The following is a 17,551-nucleotide window of genomic DNA, read 5'->3' on the forward strand; positions in this document are numbered from 1 at the left end:
GGAAGACCTATGACATCGGAGCCATCTGTTCCTGTTCACGTGCCAAACCTGAACGAGCAACAGCTGGCATCTTGGCCAGCAGAGGCAAACAGATGTGTGGGGTGAAGTGGCTCTACTCTGAAGTTAGTAGAATATTACGGTCCAAATAAAGTCAAGGCTCGAGAGGGAGATGGCTGATGAGACACAGACTTACACACACAAAACACACAAACCTTTGATTCCTGGCAAGTCAATGCTGGCATGCTCATGAATTCCAATGCCATTGCGGATTATCCGAAGAGAGCCCTCTTTAAATGCACCTGAGCATGTCACCAGCTGAAAGCACCAAAGAGAGACATTAAGACAAAGATTGAGATATGGAGCTGTTGCTTTCCTCCCCCTTTTTGTCAATTAAACAACACCTTATTTCTGCTTCCAACCAACTATTATGTTTTTGTAAAGAATGAATCCTTTCACACAATCTATAACTTTTTAATATATTCTAACACATCATTCACATCTGTAACAAAACTGTCCATTACAGTCACTAATCACAAGGGAGTGAGCAAAAACTGCAAAGATCTGAACTCAAGGACATGACTAATGGGACAAGAAACATGAGCAGTCAGTCATACCATTTTACTCCCAAATGAAGTCATTTAAATAATATGGCTATGTTGTAGCGATGTCTTCACGTTTCAAAGACCCCAGCAATTAACTTGCTCACTGCATTGTTGTTATAACTATTCAGTTAATCAGCGATTAATTTTCTCCATTAATTTCCTAACTGTAAAATGTGATAACATTAGGGATGCACAGATATATCAGCCTTAAGTTGGTATTGGCTAATACTGGGTGTGCTGAATGTTATGAGCCAATCAGTAGTCAGTAAAAGATATCCATCTGCTGCTGTGGTAGCTAAAGGTTCAAATTCAGTGTAATGAAGACATAAAAGACTCTGGAATAGTTAAATATTTTTGTTCTTTGTGAATAAGATATTAATGGGCAGAAACACAAAAACAAAAAATAACAATTTCATAGCTTAAAGATTTTGTACTAAATGAGTGCTTCAGTGCCAAGAGAAAGCAGTTTAAAACAAACAAACCCCCCAAATGTTGGTATTTTGGTTAAAATTCAGTCAGACACATTATTATCATTAATGCTAAAAGACCTAGTTTAAGTACTTGTCATAAAAAGTCATAAAAGTGCAGAAATCCTTCTTATATGGTTTCGATAGTAAAGCAGACATCAATACAACTAAAATGTAGTTTGTAGAAATTGTGAACTGGCTCACAGTAGAGCGTCTCTGAGACTGCCATTATAAACATCACACTGTTGAGATCCAGCAGCCTGAAGGTAAATAACTGCCTGTACAGTATGACTGGAGAGCACCAGAATGTTATTTATGCATCCAGTCATGGTACACTAACAGGATTAATACCAGAGCCTGCATAATCTCAGCGTCTACCACCTGCCACCCAACAGTTTCCTCCCAATAGAAACAGTCATGATGATCTTGGCAACCCACCTCGCTCCCTTGAGCATGTTTTCGAATGCCCTCACACACTAAGCCACACTCTCGTGGGGCCGACTGCATTATCTTCTGTTGCACATCTATGAGCACAACCCCTATTATGATTTATCTGAGAGAGGTCGTGTTATATTTTCTCCTGCGCCATGTCAATCATCTGCCATCTTAACTGCGTTGCAATGTGTTTGCATTAATTAACCGGGTCAAATGCTTTCCAGATTTGCAGCTAATGGCAAATTAAAACAATTGTGACTGGATTTATTTCTGGCCCTTGAATTAGAGAGAATGGATGAATGCAGGCAGTGGCTGATGCTGCGCTCGTCTGTACCCAGTAGAGTGGCTCAGTGCTCTAGTGGACCGCTGCCTTTGGAACCACATCAAATACCCTGAGGCCTGGTGTCAAACTCTGCCAACAAAACCTTCTGTACTGCATCTCCCTGTGCCCCAGTGATTCAACACAAAGGAGGACAAATGTTCAAATTAGAAATTGGTTTGTTTTGGGGTTTTTTGTAGTAGATACCTGCAGTTATGTGTTGAAGAACATGCCATGACATGGTTGCATTTTAACATAAGCATTATATTTTGAGAAATAAGAGAACATTTTCTGGATTTGTGGCTCCATTTTAAATCTGGCATTATCATGCAGTACAAGCTAGATCACATTGTATCCCGAATACAAATGGTTTGATATCTGCTCAAGGTAAACAGAACTAAGCACACACAAGTGCTGAAGATGATGGATTGTTGGGATACATGCAGACAGGGACAGGGTCTTCACCGTCAGTTTGAAAGGGTGTAAATATTATTAGAGGAAATTACATTCAAAGCAATCTGGCTTTGTGCAATGGAATAAGAAAACCAATTTAGGTTTGTGTAGCAGAGGTGCATTTTAACATCCAGTGTAACTGCAGACCAGCTAACCAACATCTAGACTCGGCTAGGTGAAAAAAGGCACCATACATAAGAAGAACAACCACATTACATACAAAACTCACAGGAATCTCCTGAGTGCACTGTACGCAGATTTTCTGGCTTTTGCAAGTTTGTGCTCTGAGGCATTACAAGCTCAATTCTGCTGAGAAGAACACTGTTAACATGGCCCTCGAAATTGCTGCATTGGTGGTATAAGCCGAGACTCCCTGAAGGCTGTGACAAAGACGATAATAAGGAGGAAAACTCAGAGGGAGACTCAACATAAGGCAAGTGTATCCAGTGTCTGCTTGAAGGGTTTTCAGTAATCACCATGTCACATATAAACTCTCTAGCAAACACCCCCACCCAAAAAAATTAATTTGATTTTGTTACTGAATATGTGATGTAGCCTTTATTTGCTCTGAAGCTCTGTTTTTTCTAGAAATAAAAGATTAAGCTTGTGGATTTTACCTGGCCTTGGCCTTGCCTCTCAAGGTCAACCACACACATATCCACAATAGGGCCCAGATTGGTGAATGTCTCCATCACAGCCACGTATGAGCCTTGCTCATTGCTGTCCACGTTGAGCTGCAAATAAACAAAATTGTCTTTACAAAGGATGTAATCTGTACAATTTCTCTGAAAATCACACACGGTATGTCAAATTACGATGATCTTTAGGTTATTAATTCACTATTTACTATACTTGCTTATTATATTTAAATTTAGTAAACCAAAATGCAAACATAAAAATAATAGAGCAGAATAATGAAGTCCCGAGAGAAAAAAATTAATTTTCAAAATTAATTTCTGAATCAGTTCATTAAGTATTTCCATTGTTTAAAACAAGGTATGAAAAACACTGCAGGATTTATCACACATTTCTACACACATCTACTAAAAGTTTAACTTCTTTTAACTTAGTTTACCTTTTATTTTTTTTTAACCAGAGGAAAAAAAAACAGTGTGTTTAAAGTTATTTTCAATAACAAAAAACTAAAAAAAACAAAAGACAAGACTCTTTCTGCTTACCTTTACTAACTGGGAGTCGCCTAACCTAGAGCCCACAAACACAACACCGTTGTCCAAGTAGGTCAAACATTCAGCAATAGATGTCTGTCAGTGAAGGGACACACAAACATTTCAGCCTCTTGATCATAGCACAGTGGGGCTGCAATTTACAATCAGTTACATTTTAATCAATATGAAAATGACTTTGCTGATTAATCCTCTACCAATAATTGTCAGAACTTAGTTAAAAAAAAAAGAAAAAAAAAAAGAAAAGTCACAAATATAATATTTTTTTCCATCTGAAATTAAAGATTTTGACCTTTTATACATTAAATCATTAATAAAAAAGAATTTACCTGATGATAAAAAAAACCTTTTTTCCCCAAGTATAATCCTCTAACAGGAGAATCAAAAAGGTCACTTAAAGCACGACTGTTCAGCTAGAAAGTTAAAATAACTTTACATTAATAACTTTTGTCTGCCAAAGTGTAAAAAGAAAAGATTTTAAAAATTGAATTATTGTGTTTCATAATTAATTTCAGTAAATCTAAGTAATGTAAAAACAAACAATGTTTGTTATTAAATTTACCCATCACTGTGTACATGGTTTTAGACATACTGACTTGCAATTAATAAAGCGTTCTGTCTGACATTTTAACATAGAGCTGTTCCTACGTGTTTATTGAACAGACTTGTCCTAATAGCAGTAGACTTTATAATAATCTAAAAAGCAAACAGCTCCCAACTCAAAAGCACTACTAGAGTAAAACTAGAAGACTAGCAGGAAAGCCTTTTCCATCTCTAAACTCCTCAGAAAGTAATTAAAGAAAGGTGCTACAAACCAAATGTCGTCTGCCTTGAACATGAGCCTTAGCTTCAAGCACAGTATTGAAATACAATCATTACCTAAATCAACTTTAAAGGGATAAGTGACAGCCTGGCAAGCAAGCAACAAAGAGGTGAGATAATTTGTTCTTATCTTCTGTGCAAGTGTAGACAGATCTATTAGCTCAGGGGCATAAACCACTAAAAAGTCAATTGTAACAAAAGACAGCACAGAGATGATGAGAACAAAAAGCAGCGGTAAGAAAATCAGAAAGAAACAGAGAGGGTTGTTGAGCCAGGTAGTGAGAAAGTGATGGGAGAAATGCCTGAGGAAAGGCAGGTGGATAAACAGATGGAAGACAGCCAGCAATACCTCGGCCTAAAGAAAAAGAGAAATGAAAGACCTCTCCAAGCAGCTCCACATGCAGGTCTTTGAGCACCACTGTGCCGTCCATTAGCTCCTCCTTCTCCAACAGCAGCATAAAGAGACGTCCCTCCATGTCACCGAGCAGGTACCGTGAGCCATTGGGGTCCACTCGGTTGTGGCAGACAATGGTGCTTTGCTGTAAGCGAGAGCAAGACACAAACATATCAAACACAATATGACCAACAGTGGTCAGCCAACACCTATAAAAGCTTGATTCTAATAGGGTCCACGCTTTAGCAAATAAACCATTAGTCAACTATTTATATTTGTGTGTGCAGGGAAGTAACAGTGCTCCACCACCAAAGCACTTCTTGGAGTATTAAAGAATTCAGTATTATGTGTACACCATTTTAGGTACATTGCAAAAACCTTTCATGTTACTTTAAAGGATCTTTTAAATTGCATGTGGGTGCACAGCAATATCTATGTGCAGAGAAGGAAGCTGGAAAACTAAGTTGTCAGTGCTCTCTGTTGGACAAACTTTGCAATAGCAACAGTATTTCTAAACACATATTTTGTATGCTTGTAGAGAAATATCATGTCACTGATGTATGTTTGATATGCTAATATTCCTCAGGAGTAATCTGAAGCTGACTGATTTATCAGCCATTCGTACAATAATGTAATGCCACACTTATATTGTCTTATCAGTGTTTGCTGTCATAATGTATCATGCTGTTTAAAATATGCTTTCTAAACTTTGAAAAGGTATAGGAAAGGTCTATCAACTGAGGCTGTTGTAAAATATTTTACAGTACCTTCACTTTGAGGCTCGCTTTCAGCTTTCAGCATTGAGCTTTTCAAAAATTCTTACTCTAAACAAAACTGAGCAGCACCAAAACATGTTAGGAGATTCAAATAATACTCCAGATTAAAGCTGGCATTTAACTCTCGTAGTGTGACCGAGTTTCTGTTACTTTCTTTCAAAAGGAGATATTATTATTGTCAACGACTGCTGTATATGCCGAGTCAATTTCTCACTTGATCAAACCTTTACAAAACTCATTTTCACAATCACCCAGCCTGTAGCATTACTTTTGTCAAAAACTTTTATTTTCACAGCTTTGCAAACTTGTGGACTCCTCTTGACTGAATGGCAGGTAATTAGCTTGTTAGCTCTGACATGTGAAACCAGTCTACTTCCTCACCAGCTACTGTAATGCACTAGATGAGCTGAGACATTTTCAGCAGACCTCCGTGTTGGCAGAAGCTTTGGTGTTCCACATTCATTTTTCACTTTGGTGCTCCAGAGTGACAATTTATTAATTAGCTGCCAAAACAGTTCTGTTATACATCAAAGGATAAGCCTCTGTGTTTTCTTGATACTTTTGAAAGGAGTGTGTTTGAACTGAATACAAATAACATATTAGGTGAAAAAAAAAAAACAAATTAAAAAAAATGTGGCATCAATGATCACTTAACAACTTTCCTATTACCTGTTCCTATTCAAACACTGGAAAAGCTGGACAACGCTACCGTGCAGTTGTAGTAATGAAGACACGAGAGTTTGAATTAGAGAGGGAAAAAAACCCTGACAGATCAGTAGGTCTGGAGGATGTTTTGAGCTATTGATAAGACATCAGAGGAATCTGTGTTTGAAGCCACCATTGTGTTGCATTTTCATTTGAGGTGTTAACTTTATTTTCATATGGTTCCAAAGTCCTTTTAGAGGCAGATTTTGCAACAAGGAATCCATCCTGAAACAAACCCACGGACTTATTTGAGCAGTTATTTTGAAGAATGAATTACATGAACTTTGATTCCTCTATAACATGAAAAACTGATTTAAATGTTTCCTGGCCTTTGTTAAAAATATTGCTTTAAAAAACCCTTTTCTCCTAGATGTTATCATTTTCACCAAAGGACTAAAAATTCTCTCTTAAAATGTCTGTGGTGGTACTGATACAGTTACCACTTCTTTTTCCATTTTTGCTTCTATTATAATCCGACATCAACTAAATAATCAAGGGAAAAAAAGCTAAAGGGACAGCATTGTCATGGTCCGGGTGATTACGGGGTTTTTCCACTCCGCTGGGCTCCACCTTCAGGCAGAGACTCCAATCAGCTTCCACACCTGGTTCCAATCAAGTCACCAGCATATAAGACCAGCATTCACAACAGACCTCTGCCAGATCTTCTGCTAACTCATGACCCACCTGGCAGTCGCACTTCCCAAGTTAAACTACTCACATCTCCGCCTGGACACTGGTTCTGTCATCTGGTTTCTTCCTTTCCATCATTGGACTACACCTGCCTGCCTCCCTGCCAAGTCCCTCACTCCAAGTATATTCTGGATCCTCTCTGGACACTCCTCACCCAGAACCCCTTGGACACCCCCTCCTCGCATGACACTTTAACCTACAACGCGTAAGCCCTAACCACCATAGTCTAATCCTTCAGCTGTGATTCACTAGACTGCCACTGACTACTTGTCTCCTCTCATTATAGTGACTGCGTACCTCCATCCAAGCCGCTGCCCCCTTTTCCATTCCCAGGATCCATCCATGAAATCTAGCACCTAGTCATAGCACTCAGAGTTTCATGTTCATAGTTTGGTCTCACAGTTCTCAGTTCATAGCTTCCACAGTTCATAGCATTCTCCGTTCATAGCATTCATAGTTTCCTGCTTTGTAAGTTCACTAGGCACTGTAAATAAAGCACTGTGTTCACGCCTGTTTTGCCTCCCTCTGTGTCTGCATTTGAGTCCACACCCACAGCCTGGCCCTCTCGGCCCTAACAAGCATACTTTGAACAATGTTGGTTAGTTATGAATATGATAGTAAAGTGTATCCCAGTGATAGCGCTGCAGCTAATAAACGCCAAGCAATGCAATTAAAAACAAGAAAATGTCAGGAAAAGGGGAGTGATAGAGGACAATACCAGAAATGAGGCTCATGCCATCATGGGTGAGATGACATACCAGGGCCAGGAACACCAAGAAAGTATCCAGAGAGAGCTCCAGGATTTCTGCTGTACAGCGGGACCTTTTCTCAGGGAGAATTGGAAGTACAGTGGTCCCTTGTTTATCTCAGGAGTTACGTTATAAAAATAACCCGCGATAGGTGAAATCCGCAAAGTAGCCAGCTTTATTTTTTACAATTATTATAGATGTTTTAAGGCTGTAAAACCCCTCACTACACACTTTATACACTTTTCTCAGACAGGCGTGAACATTTTCCCACAATCTCTCTTGTTTAAACTCTCTCAAAGTTCAAACCTTTGTAGAAAAATAAGTCCAGAAATAGAATGAAACCAAAGATCAAACCCTGTTTTCAGGTCCAGAACATGGGAATAGAGCAGCTGCCAGAGAATTCAACATTAATGAATCAATGGTACGGAAGTAGAGGAAGCAAAAAGAATGAGTTGAGTAAAGTTGGACTTAGCTGACTGTTTTGTTTTACTAATGCGCCTTATAATCTGGTGCACCTTATGGTCCGAAAAATACGGTAAGTTCTACCTCATCTTCCTCTGCCTTTTGGGTGCTACTGCACGTGCCTTAGATGGTGCAAAACGTTTCGTTGACATTGTTGTGTTTGTTGGGGAGAAAACTTAAGCATACAGTACAGCACTTCAGAGTCACACTGCTAGCGATCGAAGATTTATGTAAATTTGACAAGCTGAACGCATTCTGTACTGTACAGGAGACACAGCACGGAGGAGATTGATTGACAATGGTTTACAGCCAATCAGGACGCAGAACACAATGCGCTGTTAAAAAAAAAAAAAAAAAAAAAAAAAAAAAAACACATGCAAAATTGCACAAAAAAATCCGTGAAACAGCAAACCGCAAAAGGTAAACCGTGTTATAGCGAGGGACCACTGTAGTTTTTTTTTTTCTCCTCCTTCACTTTGATCCTATACCTTTAAAATGTTGTGTTATTATACAAATAGATGTTAACAGACTACAAAATCCAGTAAAAACAGTAAACTTGGTAAAAAAAAGAAAAACATGTTTTGAAATAAAACAAACAAACTTCCAAGCGGAGTGGCAATGCTCAGTTGTAGAAGAAGGGTAGAAACAACCCATCATTATGGAAACAGGCCATAATATCAGCAATCAAAGAAGGGGAAAGAGGGAACAGAGTAGGTCATACAGACCCATTTCTAGATCACATATTAATTCCAAAAAGACCAGAAAATATTATCCCTGATTTGACAGATTCTGGAAACAAAAAACAAAAACAGGATTTACTGATAAGAGGAACACGCCAATGTAAGGCGAGCACTGCAACTTGTTGATATCATGAGCAATAGTGATTCAAAGTCACTGGCCAGCAGTCTTAATCTACAAAGGGCCCATGACCCTGTACAATAGGGAGTTTTTGTACCTGGTGTTAAGGTGGTCTGGATTTAAACATGGAGTTATAGGTCATCTTTAATCATTATACCAGTCACCAATTGCCCAGGTGAATGTATAGTCACTGTGAAACAAGGATACCACCAAGGATGTCCCTTAAGCCCCACATTATTTGCATTATTTATAGAGCCTGTAGTTCAAGTCTCTAGAGAAAACAGTGAAATTAAAGGAATTTTGGTTAAAGGGATACAACACCAAATATGTATAAATGCAAATGGAAAACTTAACTCCAACCTGACAATCTCACATCAAGCTTAGAACAATTCGGTTTTTACTTAGGATACTAAACCAGATCCAAAGCCTATCTTAATCCAATTATTCATCAAAAAAAAAATTGTAAATAAAAATACTGTTTATAATGGAATACCAATAATATGATGTACCTGGGGGCTAATATCCCAAAGAATCTAAAAAACTCTTTAAATTATGGCCACATCAAAAAAAGAAATAAAACTAAAATTTGACTTAATAGTGACGTAATTTAATATGATTTAATAAATGTAAAAGTTCTATACCGAAGATGAATATCTAGGTAATTAGATGGGTAGAATGTGATGAAAACTTCAAACTTTCTTGGGGAGTTTGTTGGAAAATTTCCAACATCTCAGTGAAAACTACAATTTAGACATACATGATTTGTTTAGATACTTTCAGGTGAAGCAACACTTTGATATAAATACTAAAACTATTGGGGAATCTGATAAGAGCACTGTTATTATTTGGGGCACTATCCACAAGAAACAGGTATCTACAATTTATACATGAATACAATCTCTCATGAAATATTCCACCTTATACATCACAATCAAATGGGAGAAGAAGGCAAATGTCACGCCAACAGTTGAGGATCGATTAAATATATGAATTAAATGCCAGCTAGTGGATAGAATATTCATGAAAGAATTTTATGTTTTATTGCTCCAAAAAGAAAATTCCTACAAAATAGCAGATAGGACAAACAGCAACACAACCATATCAGGTTTTGAGATTGACAATCGTTTTGTTATTGTATATTTAAGTAATATACCACCTGATTATTACATTTAAAACAAATATTTTCCTAAAGTATTACTTATTGACAGTAAAAAGGAAATAATAGGGAAGTGGCTGGATAAGGAGCCACCAACTAAAGGCAAGTTGTTGGAGAGCGTAAAAGAAATGTACTAAATGGAAAAACTTATTTCCCCTAAGACTGTATTGTTTGGCTGTTGTATATAAACAGTGTACGCTAGTTTTATATAGGTAACTATTGTTTTGGACATTGGGCACTATTTATAATCTATGTTTATGGGTACGGGTCAGATGTTTCCAAAATGGTACTGAGGACTCATCTAGGAACTGGGTGGAATTGATGGACTAGTCTGGAATTTCATTGAGTTTTCCCTGGTGATAGGTGCAGGTGTCTAGGTAGACCTCTGGGACTAATATCTTGCTCCCATCATCCCTTACCAGTCAGGAAAGTTTGCCTGCCCTAAGCCTGGTTCTGCCAGAGGTTTTATCCAGTTAAAAGGGGAGTTTTCCCCTTCCCACTGTCACAAAGTGCTTGCTCATAGGGATTTGTCTGATTGTTTGTGGGGCTTTCTCTGTTTTATTGTAGTGTCTTTCCCTTACAATATAAAGTCCCTTGGGAAGACTGTTGTTGTGGTTTGGGCTATATAAATGAAGTCAAATTGAACTGAGATAATGTTAAAAATACCCACTGTCATGGTCAACTACTGACTACGTGTGCCTTATTGTATTACTCCTGGTGACCCCTTGTTAGGGTTTTTTAAAAAAAGGGCCCACACATGAGCCCACTATGAAATTCCTAACCTATAATGAGATAAATATATGTTAAGACTTCGATAGCTGGTACATCTTCCTTATTAATGTATCACAAATTCCCTGACTATCTACAGCAGATATATGATCAAGTGATTACCTATATACTTTTAAGACAAACAAGCTTTCCTGTTTCCAAACGGGTGAATTCATCAAAAGTTTGAATCATAAATGAACCCTGAAAAGTCAATAATCAATCATCCTTAAATTGGGGAGATAAGTTAATTATTAGGATAGTCAACAGGTCTAGCAAAGATATTTGTTTTAAAATGAAGATAATGAAAGCAGTGTAATTAGAAGATTCCTAATCTGAATGATTTCAAATTTTCTTTTCGTAATTCATGAAAATGTTCTTCTAAAGAGCAGCGAGGGAGGAAAGAACAACCTCTAATTATAGAAGTGAGAAACCATTGAGGGGCTCTTGGGCCTTGAGCTCTTTTAAATGCCAGTAGAAAGACTACAACTAAATCTTGATAATACAGGGAGTGCAGAATTATTAGGCAAATGAGTATTTTGTCCACATCATCCTCTTCATGCATGTTGTCTTGAGCTGTATAGGCTCAAAAGCCTACTACCAATTAAGCATATTAGGTGATGTGCATCTCTGTAATGAGAAGGGGTGTGGTCTAATGACATCAACACCCTATATCAGGTGTGCATAATTATTAGGCAACGTCCTTTCCTTTGGCAAAATGGGTCAAAAGAAGGACTTGACAGGCTCAGAAAAGTCAAAAATAGTGAGATATCTTGCAGAGGGATGCAGCAGTCTCAAAATTGCAAAGCTTCTGAAGCGTGATCATCGAACAATCAAGCGTTTCATTCAAAATAGTCAACAGGGTCGCAAGAAGCGTGTGGAAAAACCAAGGCGCAAAATAACTGCCCATGAACTGAGAAAAGTCAAGCGTGCAGCTGCCAAGATGCCACTTGCCACCAGTTTGGCCATATTTCAGAGCTGCAACATCACTGGAGTGCCCAAAAGCACAAGGTGTGCAATACTCAGAGACATGGCCAAGGTAAGAAAGGCTGAAAGACGACCACCACTGAACAAGACACACAAGCTGAAACGTCAAGACTGGGCCAAGAAATATCTCAAGACTGATTTTTCTAAGGTTTTATGGACTGATGAAATGAGAGTGAGTCTTGATGGGCCAGATGGATGGGCCCGTGGCTGGATTGGTAAAGGGCAGAGAGCTCCAGTCCGACTCAGACGCCAGCAAGGTGGAGGTGGAGTACTGGTTTGGGCTGGTATCATCAAAGATGAGCTTGTGGGGCCTTTTCGGGTTGAGGATGGAGTCAAGCTCAACTCCCAGTCCTACTGCCAGTTTCTGGAAGACACCTTCTTCAAGCAGTGGTACAGGAAGAAGTCTGCATCCTTCAAGAAAAACATGATTTTCATGCAGGACAATGCTCCATCACACGCGTCCAAGTACTCCACAGCGTGGCTGGCAAGAAAGGGTATAAAAGAAGAAAAACTAATGACATGGCCACCTTGTTCACCTGATCTGAACCCCATTGAGAACCTGTGGTCCATCATCAAATGTGAGATTTACAAGGAGGGAAAACAGTACACCTCTCTGAACAGTGTCTGGGAGGCTGTGGTTGCTGCTGCACGCAATGTTGATGGTGAACAGATCAAAACACTGACAGAATCCATGGATGGCAGGCTTTTGAGTGTCCTTGCAAAGAAAGGTGGCTATATTGGTCGCTGATTTGTTTTTGTTTTGTTTTTGAATGTCAGAAATGTATATTTGTGAATGTGGAGATGTTATATTGGTTTCACTGGTAAAAATAAATAATTGAAATGGGTATATATTTGTTTTTTGTTAAGTTGCCTAATAATTATGCACAGTAATTGTCACCTGCACACACAGATATCCCCCTAAAATGGCTAAAACTAAAAACAAACTAAAAACTACTTCCAAGAACATTCAGCTTTGATATTAATGAGTTTTTTGGGTTCATTGAGAACATTGTTGTTGTTCAATAATAAAATTATTCCTCAAAAATACAACTTGCCTAATAATTCTGCACTCCCTGTACTAAAACCCTGGGGTATTGGAAGCTTAGCACTGATAAGAGTCATAACAAAAGAAAGCACATGTACACCTTAGGGTTTAAAAAATATAACAAAACAATCATGCTTACAAAGTGTGATTCTGAAGACAGCTCTACAATCACACTCTTGATTTCACACTGTTTTATACACAAGCTTCAGATTTGGGCTCATGTTCCCAGACAAGCTCGATTTAATTAGTTTGCTTCCATCAGCCCAATACTAACAGCTATTTTGATGCATCACTGAATTAGATATAGGATACTTACTTGTGATAGGGCACTACTACCCGCTCTGCAAGTGACTTCACCAACTAACTCTATTTTGACTGCCCCTGGTACAGAAATAGTCTATTTGCTGAGACTTACAGTGCTTAGGCTTCTAACAGCCACAGTCTAACTCAATTCTACATTATTGTAACTTAAATGTTTACCTAGCTTCTTTTGAACAGCTGAACGATCAAAATATCTAAACCAGAAGTGTGCTATCTGTTATCATTACCTTGATAGTGGGTGGTGCAATGGCCAAGTATTTGTCTCCATTGTGGTAGGTGATAGACTCTTGTCCTATGATTATAGCTCCACCAAATGGCTCAGGGACTAAAATACAAGCACACAGGCAAGAGAGTGATTATTCTGGGAAGTTTCTGCTATTTTGGAGATGTTTACAGCACAGAAGCTAATATCCTCTGCATTACCAGTTATCAGTCGTGCTGTGGGTTAAATGTATTCAACAATTGAAATTATTCACGACTTGTAAACTAAACTTACACACTTATGAACTAGCAATTCATAGCTCACATCCTTGTGTTTTCACACAGCAGTTTTCGTTATTATCACGGCTATATGTTGAGTTAAATAGCTGAAGTACCTGGGATCACCATTGAAGCCTCAGCCTCCACATTCTCCTGTTTCCAGGGGCCTTTGTTAAACTCCTTCTCCCTCAGAGAAACCTCATAGGTCTTCACATGGCGTCCCTGAGGGTCCTATGAAACACAACACATGGAATAAAACTGGTCACTAATTGCACTTTGCTACTGTGCATTGCTTAGTTACCATAAGCTTGAAACCATTCTCCCGGAATAAATAAATTAAATAGAAATGTCCCGGATATATGAATTTTTCAACATATTCTTTTTTTTCATTTCATTAAAGGCACATTCCCACATTCTGTACTGCTCGTGTACCTGGTAGATGAAACAAACAGTTGGAGCCTGGCAGCCATACAGAAAGTGAACGTCGATGACCTGGAGCTCCTCCAGTCTGATGTTGAAAGCTTTGAGCTCACGGTTGTCCCTGTCCAATGGGATCACCTTAAACAAGCCGTCATACAGCCGCAGGCCAATCATGCGGCATTCCGGGTCTACAATTCCGATGATACCCGTCTCTGACGGACGCCCAATACGATCCTGCAAAAGAGCATTGGGTTAGGAACTGTTTAGCACTGGGAGTGTATGAGAAAGTATCACATTATGTAGCACATAGCTAGTTACATTTTTCCAGCTTATATAGTCTAAGAAGTCCAAAATGTCACTGATATAAACCACATTAAAGAATACAAGAATTCTGTTGTTTACCAATTTAAATGGCAAATGGATCATTTAAAACAGTCTAAATTAATATGAATGTAGTGTAGTGAGTTAAAAAAGAGTGAACTGCTACATTCAACCAAGAAGAACAAAATACATACTGCCCTTCATATGAACACACCATAACAAATAGATTAATGTCCTTACAATGTGGCTCATGTCTATACATAATAATATTAGTGTTGTTGTCTCACCTGGACATTGCCATGGGCTCGGGTGATGATGTCAATGCTCTCCCCGGTCTGTTTGTATTCTAGGATGCAGGCGTTGTACTTAGATGTAAGAATGAACAGCAGGTCTTTGCTCTCACCCTGAAGAATGAGGAGGAAAAAGGCACCAGAGTTACATGTTATACACCTGATCAGCCTCTGTGAGTCCGATTAGAAGACAGTGCCTGCATGTGTCATATCCTATTTGTAATGTGCAGACTTTCACTATTTTTGAGAGGCAAAATTTGCACCCTCCAACCAACTTTGTAGATGATTGAGAAACACACCACAGCACAAATCATTTATGGTGCAGTTAAATATATATTAAATAACCAGACCACTAACTAGTCGAGCAGGAAAAATAATTCAAAGTGTTACAGACTGCACACAAAACCCCTTACCTTGGGCCTGAAGAGCTCCATAACAGCAATTCTGCCATACATGCCCACTTCTTTGACGGGCCTCAGGCCCTCTGCTGTGACCACATAGATCTCCAAACGTGTGTTTTTAGCTATGAGCAAATTGAGGTCTTCAGCAGAGGTGAAGTGACCTGCAGAAAACCAATGTTTACATTATGTTCAATACACTTTAATGTGAGAGTAGTGGGCACACAGAGAAATGAAAAATGTCCACAAATATCAGTAAACTGGGGCATAAATATTCTAGTGCTTCTCAAATACATTTACATATCAGCTTAGCTGCTGATTTGTAATGTCTTCTTTAGTCTTTAGCCAAATTACTAAGTCTATTAGCAGCTTAAAAATAACTTACAAGGAAATTATTCAACTTGCTCAAGTGTTCTAATTTATCACAATAAGGAAAATCGCAAACGGTTACTTGTGTTCAAAATGGTCTAAAATATTATATCTTGGCCAAACTGGTTCATTCCATTATCTTCTCCAACAAAGGTGTGTCAGAGTCAGTGCTACAATCGACGTCCCACCATGAAAAGTAGTAATTCTTTAAACATCTTTACACTCTGATTGCACTTGGCACTATCAATTATCAGATTGCTTAACAATAAAAGTAACTTGTAAGTAGATTTCACGTCTAGACTCTTACGAGTGAGCATTCATCTCAATTCGTCACCTCATATCATCTCGAGGTCTCTACTATCGCCATGAAAAATAAAAAGAGAGTGAACATGAAGAGATGATGCATCCTACGCAGCCATTTCATGAGTGCATGTCAAACTGTAACTTTAATGTGACAGAATTCCTATTGGTCTAGCCTGAAATACAAAAAGACAGCAGCATAAGCGTCTCTATGAGCTTTACTGCATCACGGTTTTTGTGAGTCAAATGAACGAAAACTTAATCTAGCTTAACTCGTTTTAAGTGGGGCACTAAGTCTGTGTGATATGCTAATGTGTGTGAGCAGAGGAAGCGCATTTTGATCCGCTGCAACTGAAGTGCAGGACACAGCTAACGTTACATCAAAAAGAAGAAGCAAGAAAAAAAAAACGTCTGCCGAGTGTATGTTAAAGCAGACGTGACAGGAGATGTGTGTGTTGAGACACGCATACAAACGAGCAGAACCTATGTGACAAGTAAACCGTTGACATAGCAAAACAAGAGCTAGCGGCTACTACAGGCCCGTTTGGAGCACTTTAGTTGTAGCGCGGGAGCAAAGCTAACATGCAGGTGGCAAATGTTTCCTTTCTGCACAACAGCGAAAAACAGCGCGGATTTACCTGTGATGCAGGCGTTAACCGCCGTAGGTTTCTGGGCTGTTACAACGTAATTGTAGGACATTTTTGACAAAAACAAAAGACAAACACCAGAATAGTGTTTAATCTCTCTCAAGTGACAAAATCATTGATAATAAAGCTTCCGGAAGTAGAAAGCTGAGCTCTGTAGAGGTCTGAGATTGAGCGCCGCTAGCGACGCGGAGGACTACCAGCAAGGCAATGATTTTATTTATTTATGCTGCGTATTGTCCAATAAAAGGACGAAACGCGGTGCGTTGCATAAAACGGGAAAAACATTAGTCAATCGCTAAAAGAAAATATATTCATATGAAATGTACAAATAAATAAATAAAATGAAAGTACAACTCTGACCACTTAGGTGATCAGTAATTTAGCTTATATAAAGAGCTGTAACGCTGCAACAAAATGGTGTTAATATTTTTTTAATGTTGCAAAAACTATATAAAACGGTCTCTTTTGATACAACCTGCTCGAGATATTACATTTTTGCAGTTTTATGGGAAGAACACAGAAAAAGCAAATTAAACTCCCAATGCCAATATAAAATATGTTCTCGCCCTCAGAAAATGGCTAAGAGTCCTTGAATGCACTCAAGGTATTTCACACACAACAGCTTAAAAACGAGTGCGCCACCAGGATGTTTCCCCTGTAGTGAGCAGTGACCCCTGCTGTCTCACTAGTACTATTACAGAACAAAATGTTTCCTAATTTTTTTCCTGAATAAAAGCGAGTACAAAATCGATTATCTCACATGTGTAATGCACCGAGGGTGAAAAGCAGTATTTGCCTGTAATACGAAAGATATTTCTTTAATATTTGTTGTTTTTGAATATATCTTTGCAGAAGAATAAGATATCTGCGTTGAATAACGCTGCATTCATGTAATGACATGCATAATAGGCTATTCATGTACTATAATATTATAATATTAGCTGAACCGCTCACAAAAAAGCACTTTGAAGACAGGTACAGTGAAACAGGGCACTACTTTTATGAGTTGATTGAGTACATGTATCCATGTATAATGCTGTGCTTTGTTGTGTGTTGTGGTATATATGAGCACATTAGGACAGATTCCTATCAACCGCGTCGCTGAACTGGTAACAGTAAACTTGAATCTGAAGTTA

At 38.5% G+C, this 17,551-nt stretch overlaps 1 protein-coding gene across 1 annotated transcript in view; it reads right to left on the reverse strand.

Moving 5' to 3' along the window:
* Window positions 1-16,583, reverse strand: part of ddb1 (damage-specific DNA binding protein 1) — a 50,423-nt gene extending 33,840 nt beyond the window's left edge. The window contains exons 1-10 of the mRNA XM_084945772.1: window positions 16,407-16,583; window positions 15,115-15,263; window positions 14,699-14,815; window positions 14,103-14,324; window positions 13,787-13,901; window positions 13,418-13,515; window positions 4,663-4,821; window positions 3,455-3,538; window positions 2,894-3,010; window positions 213-315 (exon numbers count right to left, since the gene is read on the reverse strand). Of these exons, the coding sequence (XP_084801898.1) occupies window positions 213-315; window positions 2,894-3,010; window positions 3,455-3,538; window positions 4,663-4,821; window positions 13,418-13,515; window positions 13,787-13,901; window positions 14,103-14,324; window positions 14,699-14,815; window positions 15,115-15,263; window positions 16,407-16,467 (1,225 nt within the window). The 5' untranslated portion in view covers window positions 16,468-16,583. The remainder of the gene's footprint in view (window positions 1-212; window positions 316-2,893; window positions 3,011-3,454; window positions 3,539-4,662; window positions 4,822-13,417; window positions 13,516-13,786; window positions 13,902-14,102; window positions 14,325-14,698; window positions 14,816-15,114; window positions 15,264-16,406) is intronic.
* Window positions 16,584-17,551: the final 968 nt, after the last annotated feature.

Source organism: Perissodus microlepis, chromosome 1, assembly GCF_051167445.1.
Source record: "Perissodus microlepis isolate ML-2025 ecotype Zambia chromosome 1, ASM5116744v1, whole genome shotgun sequence".
In the NCBI taxonomy this organism is placed as follows: domain Eukaryota; kingdom Metazoa; phylum Chordata; class Actinopteri; order Cichliformes; family Cichlidae; genus Perissodus; species Perissodus microlepis.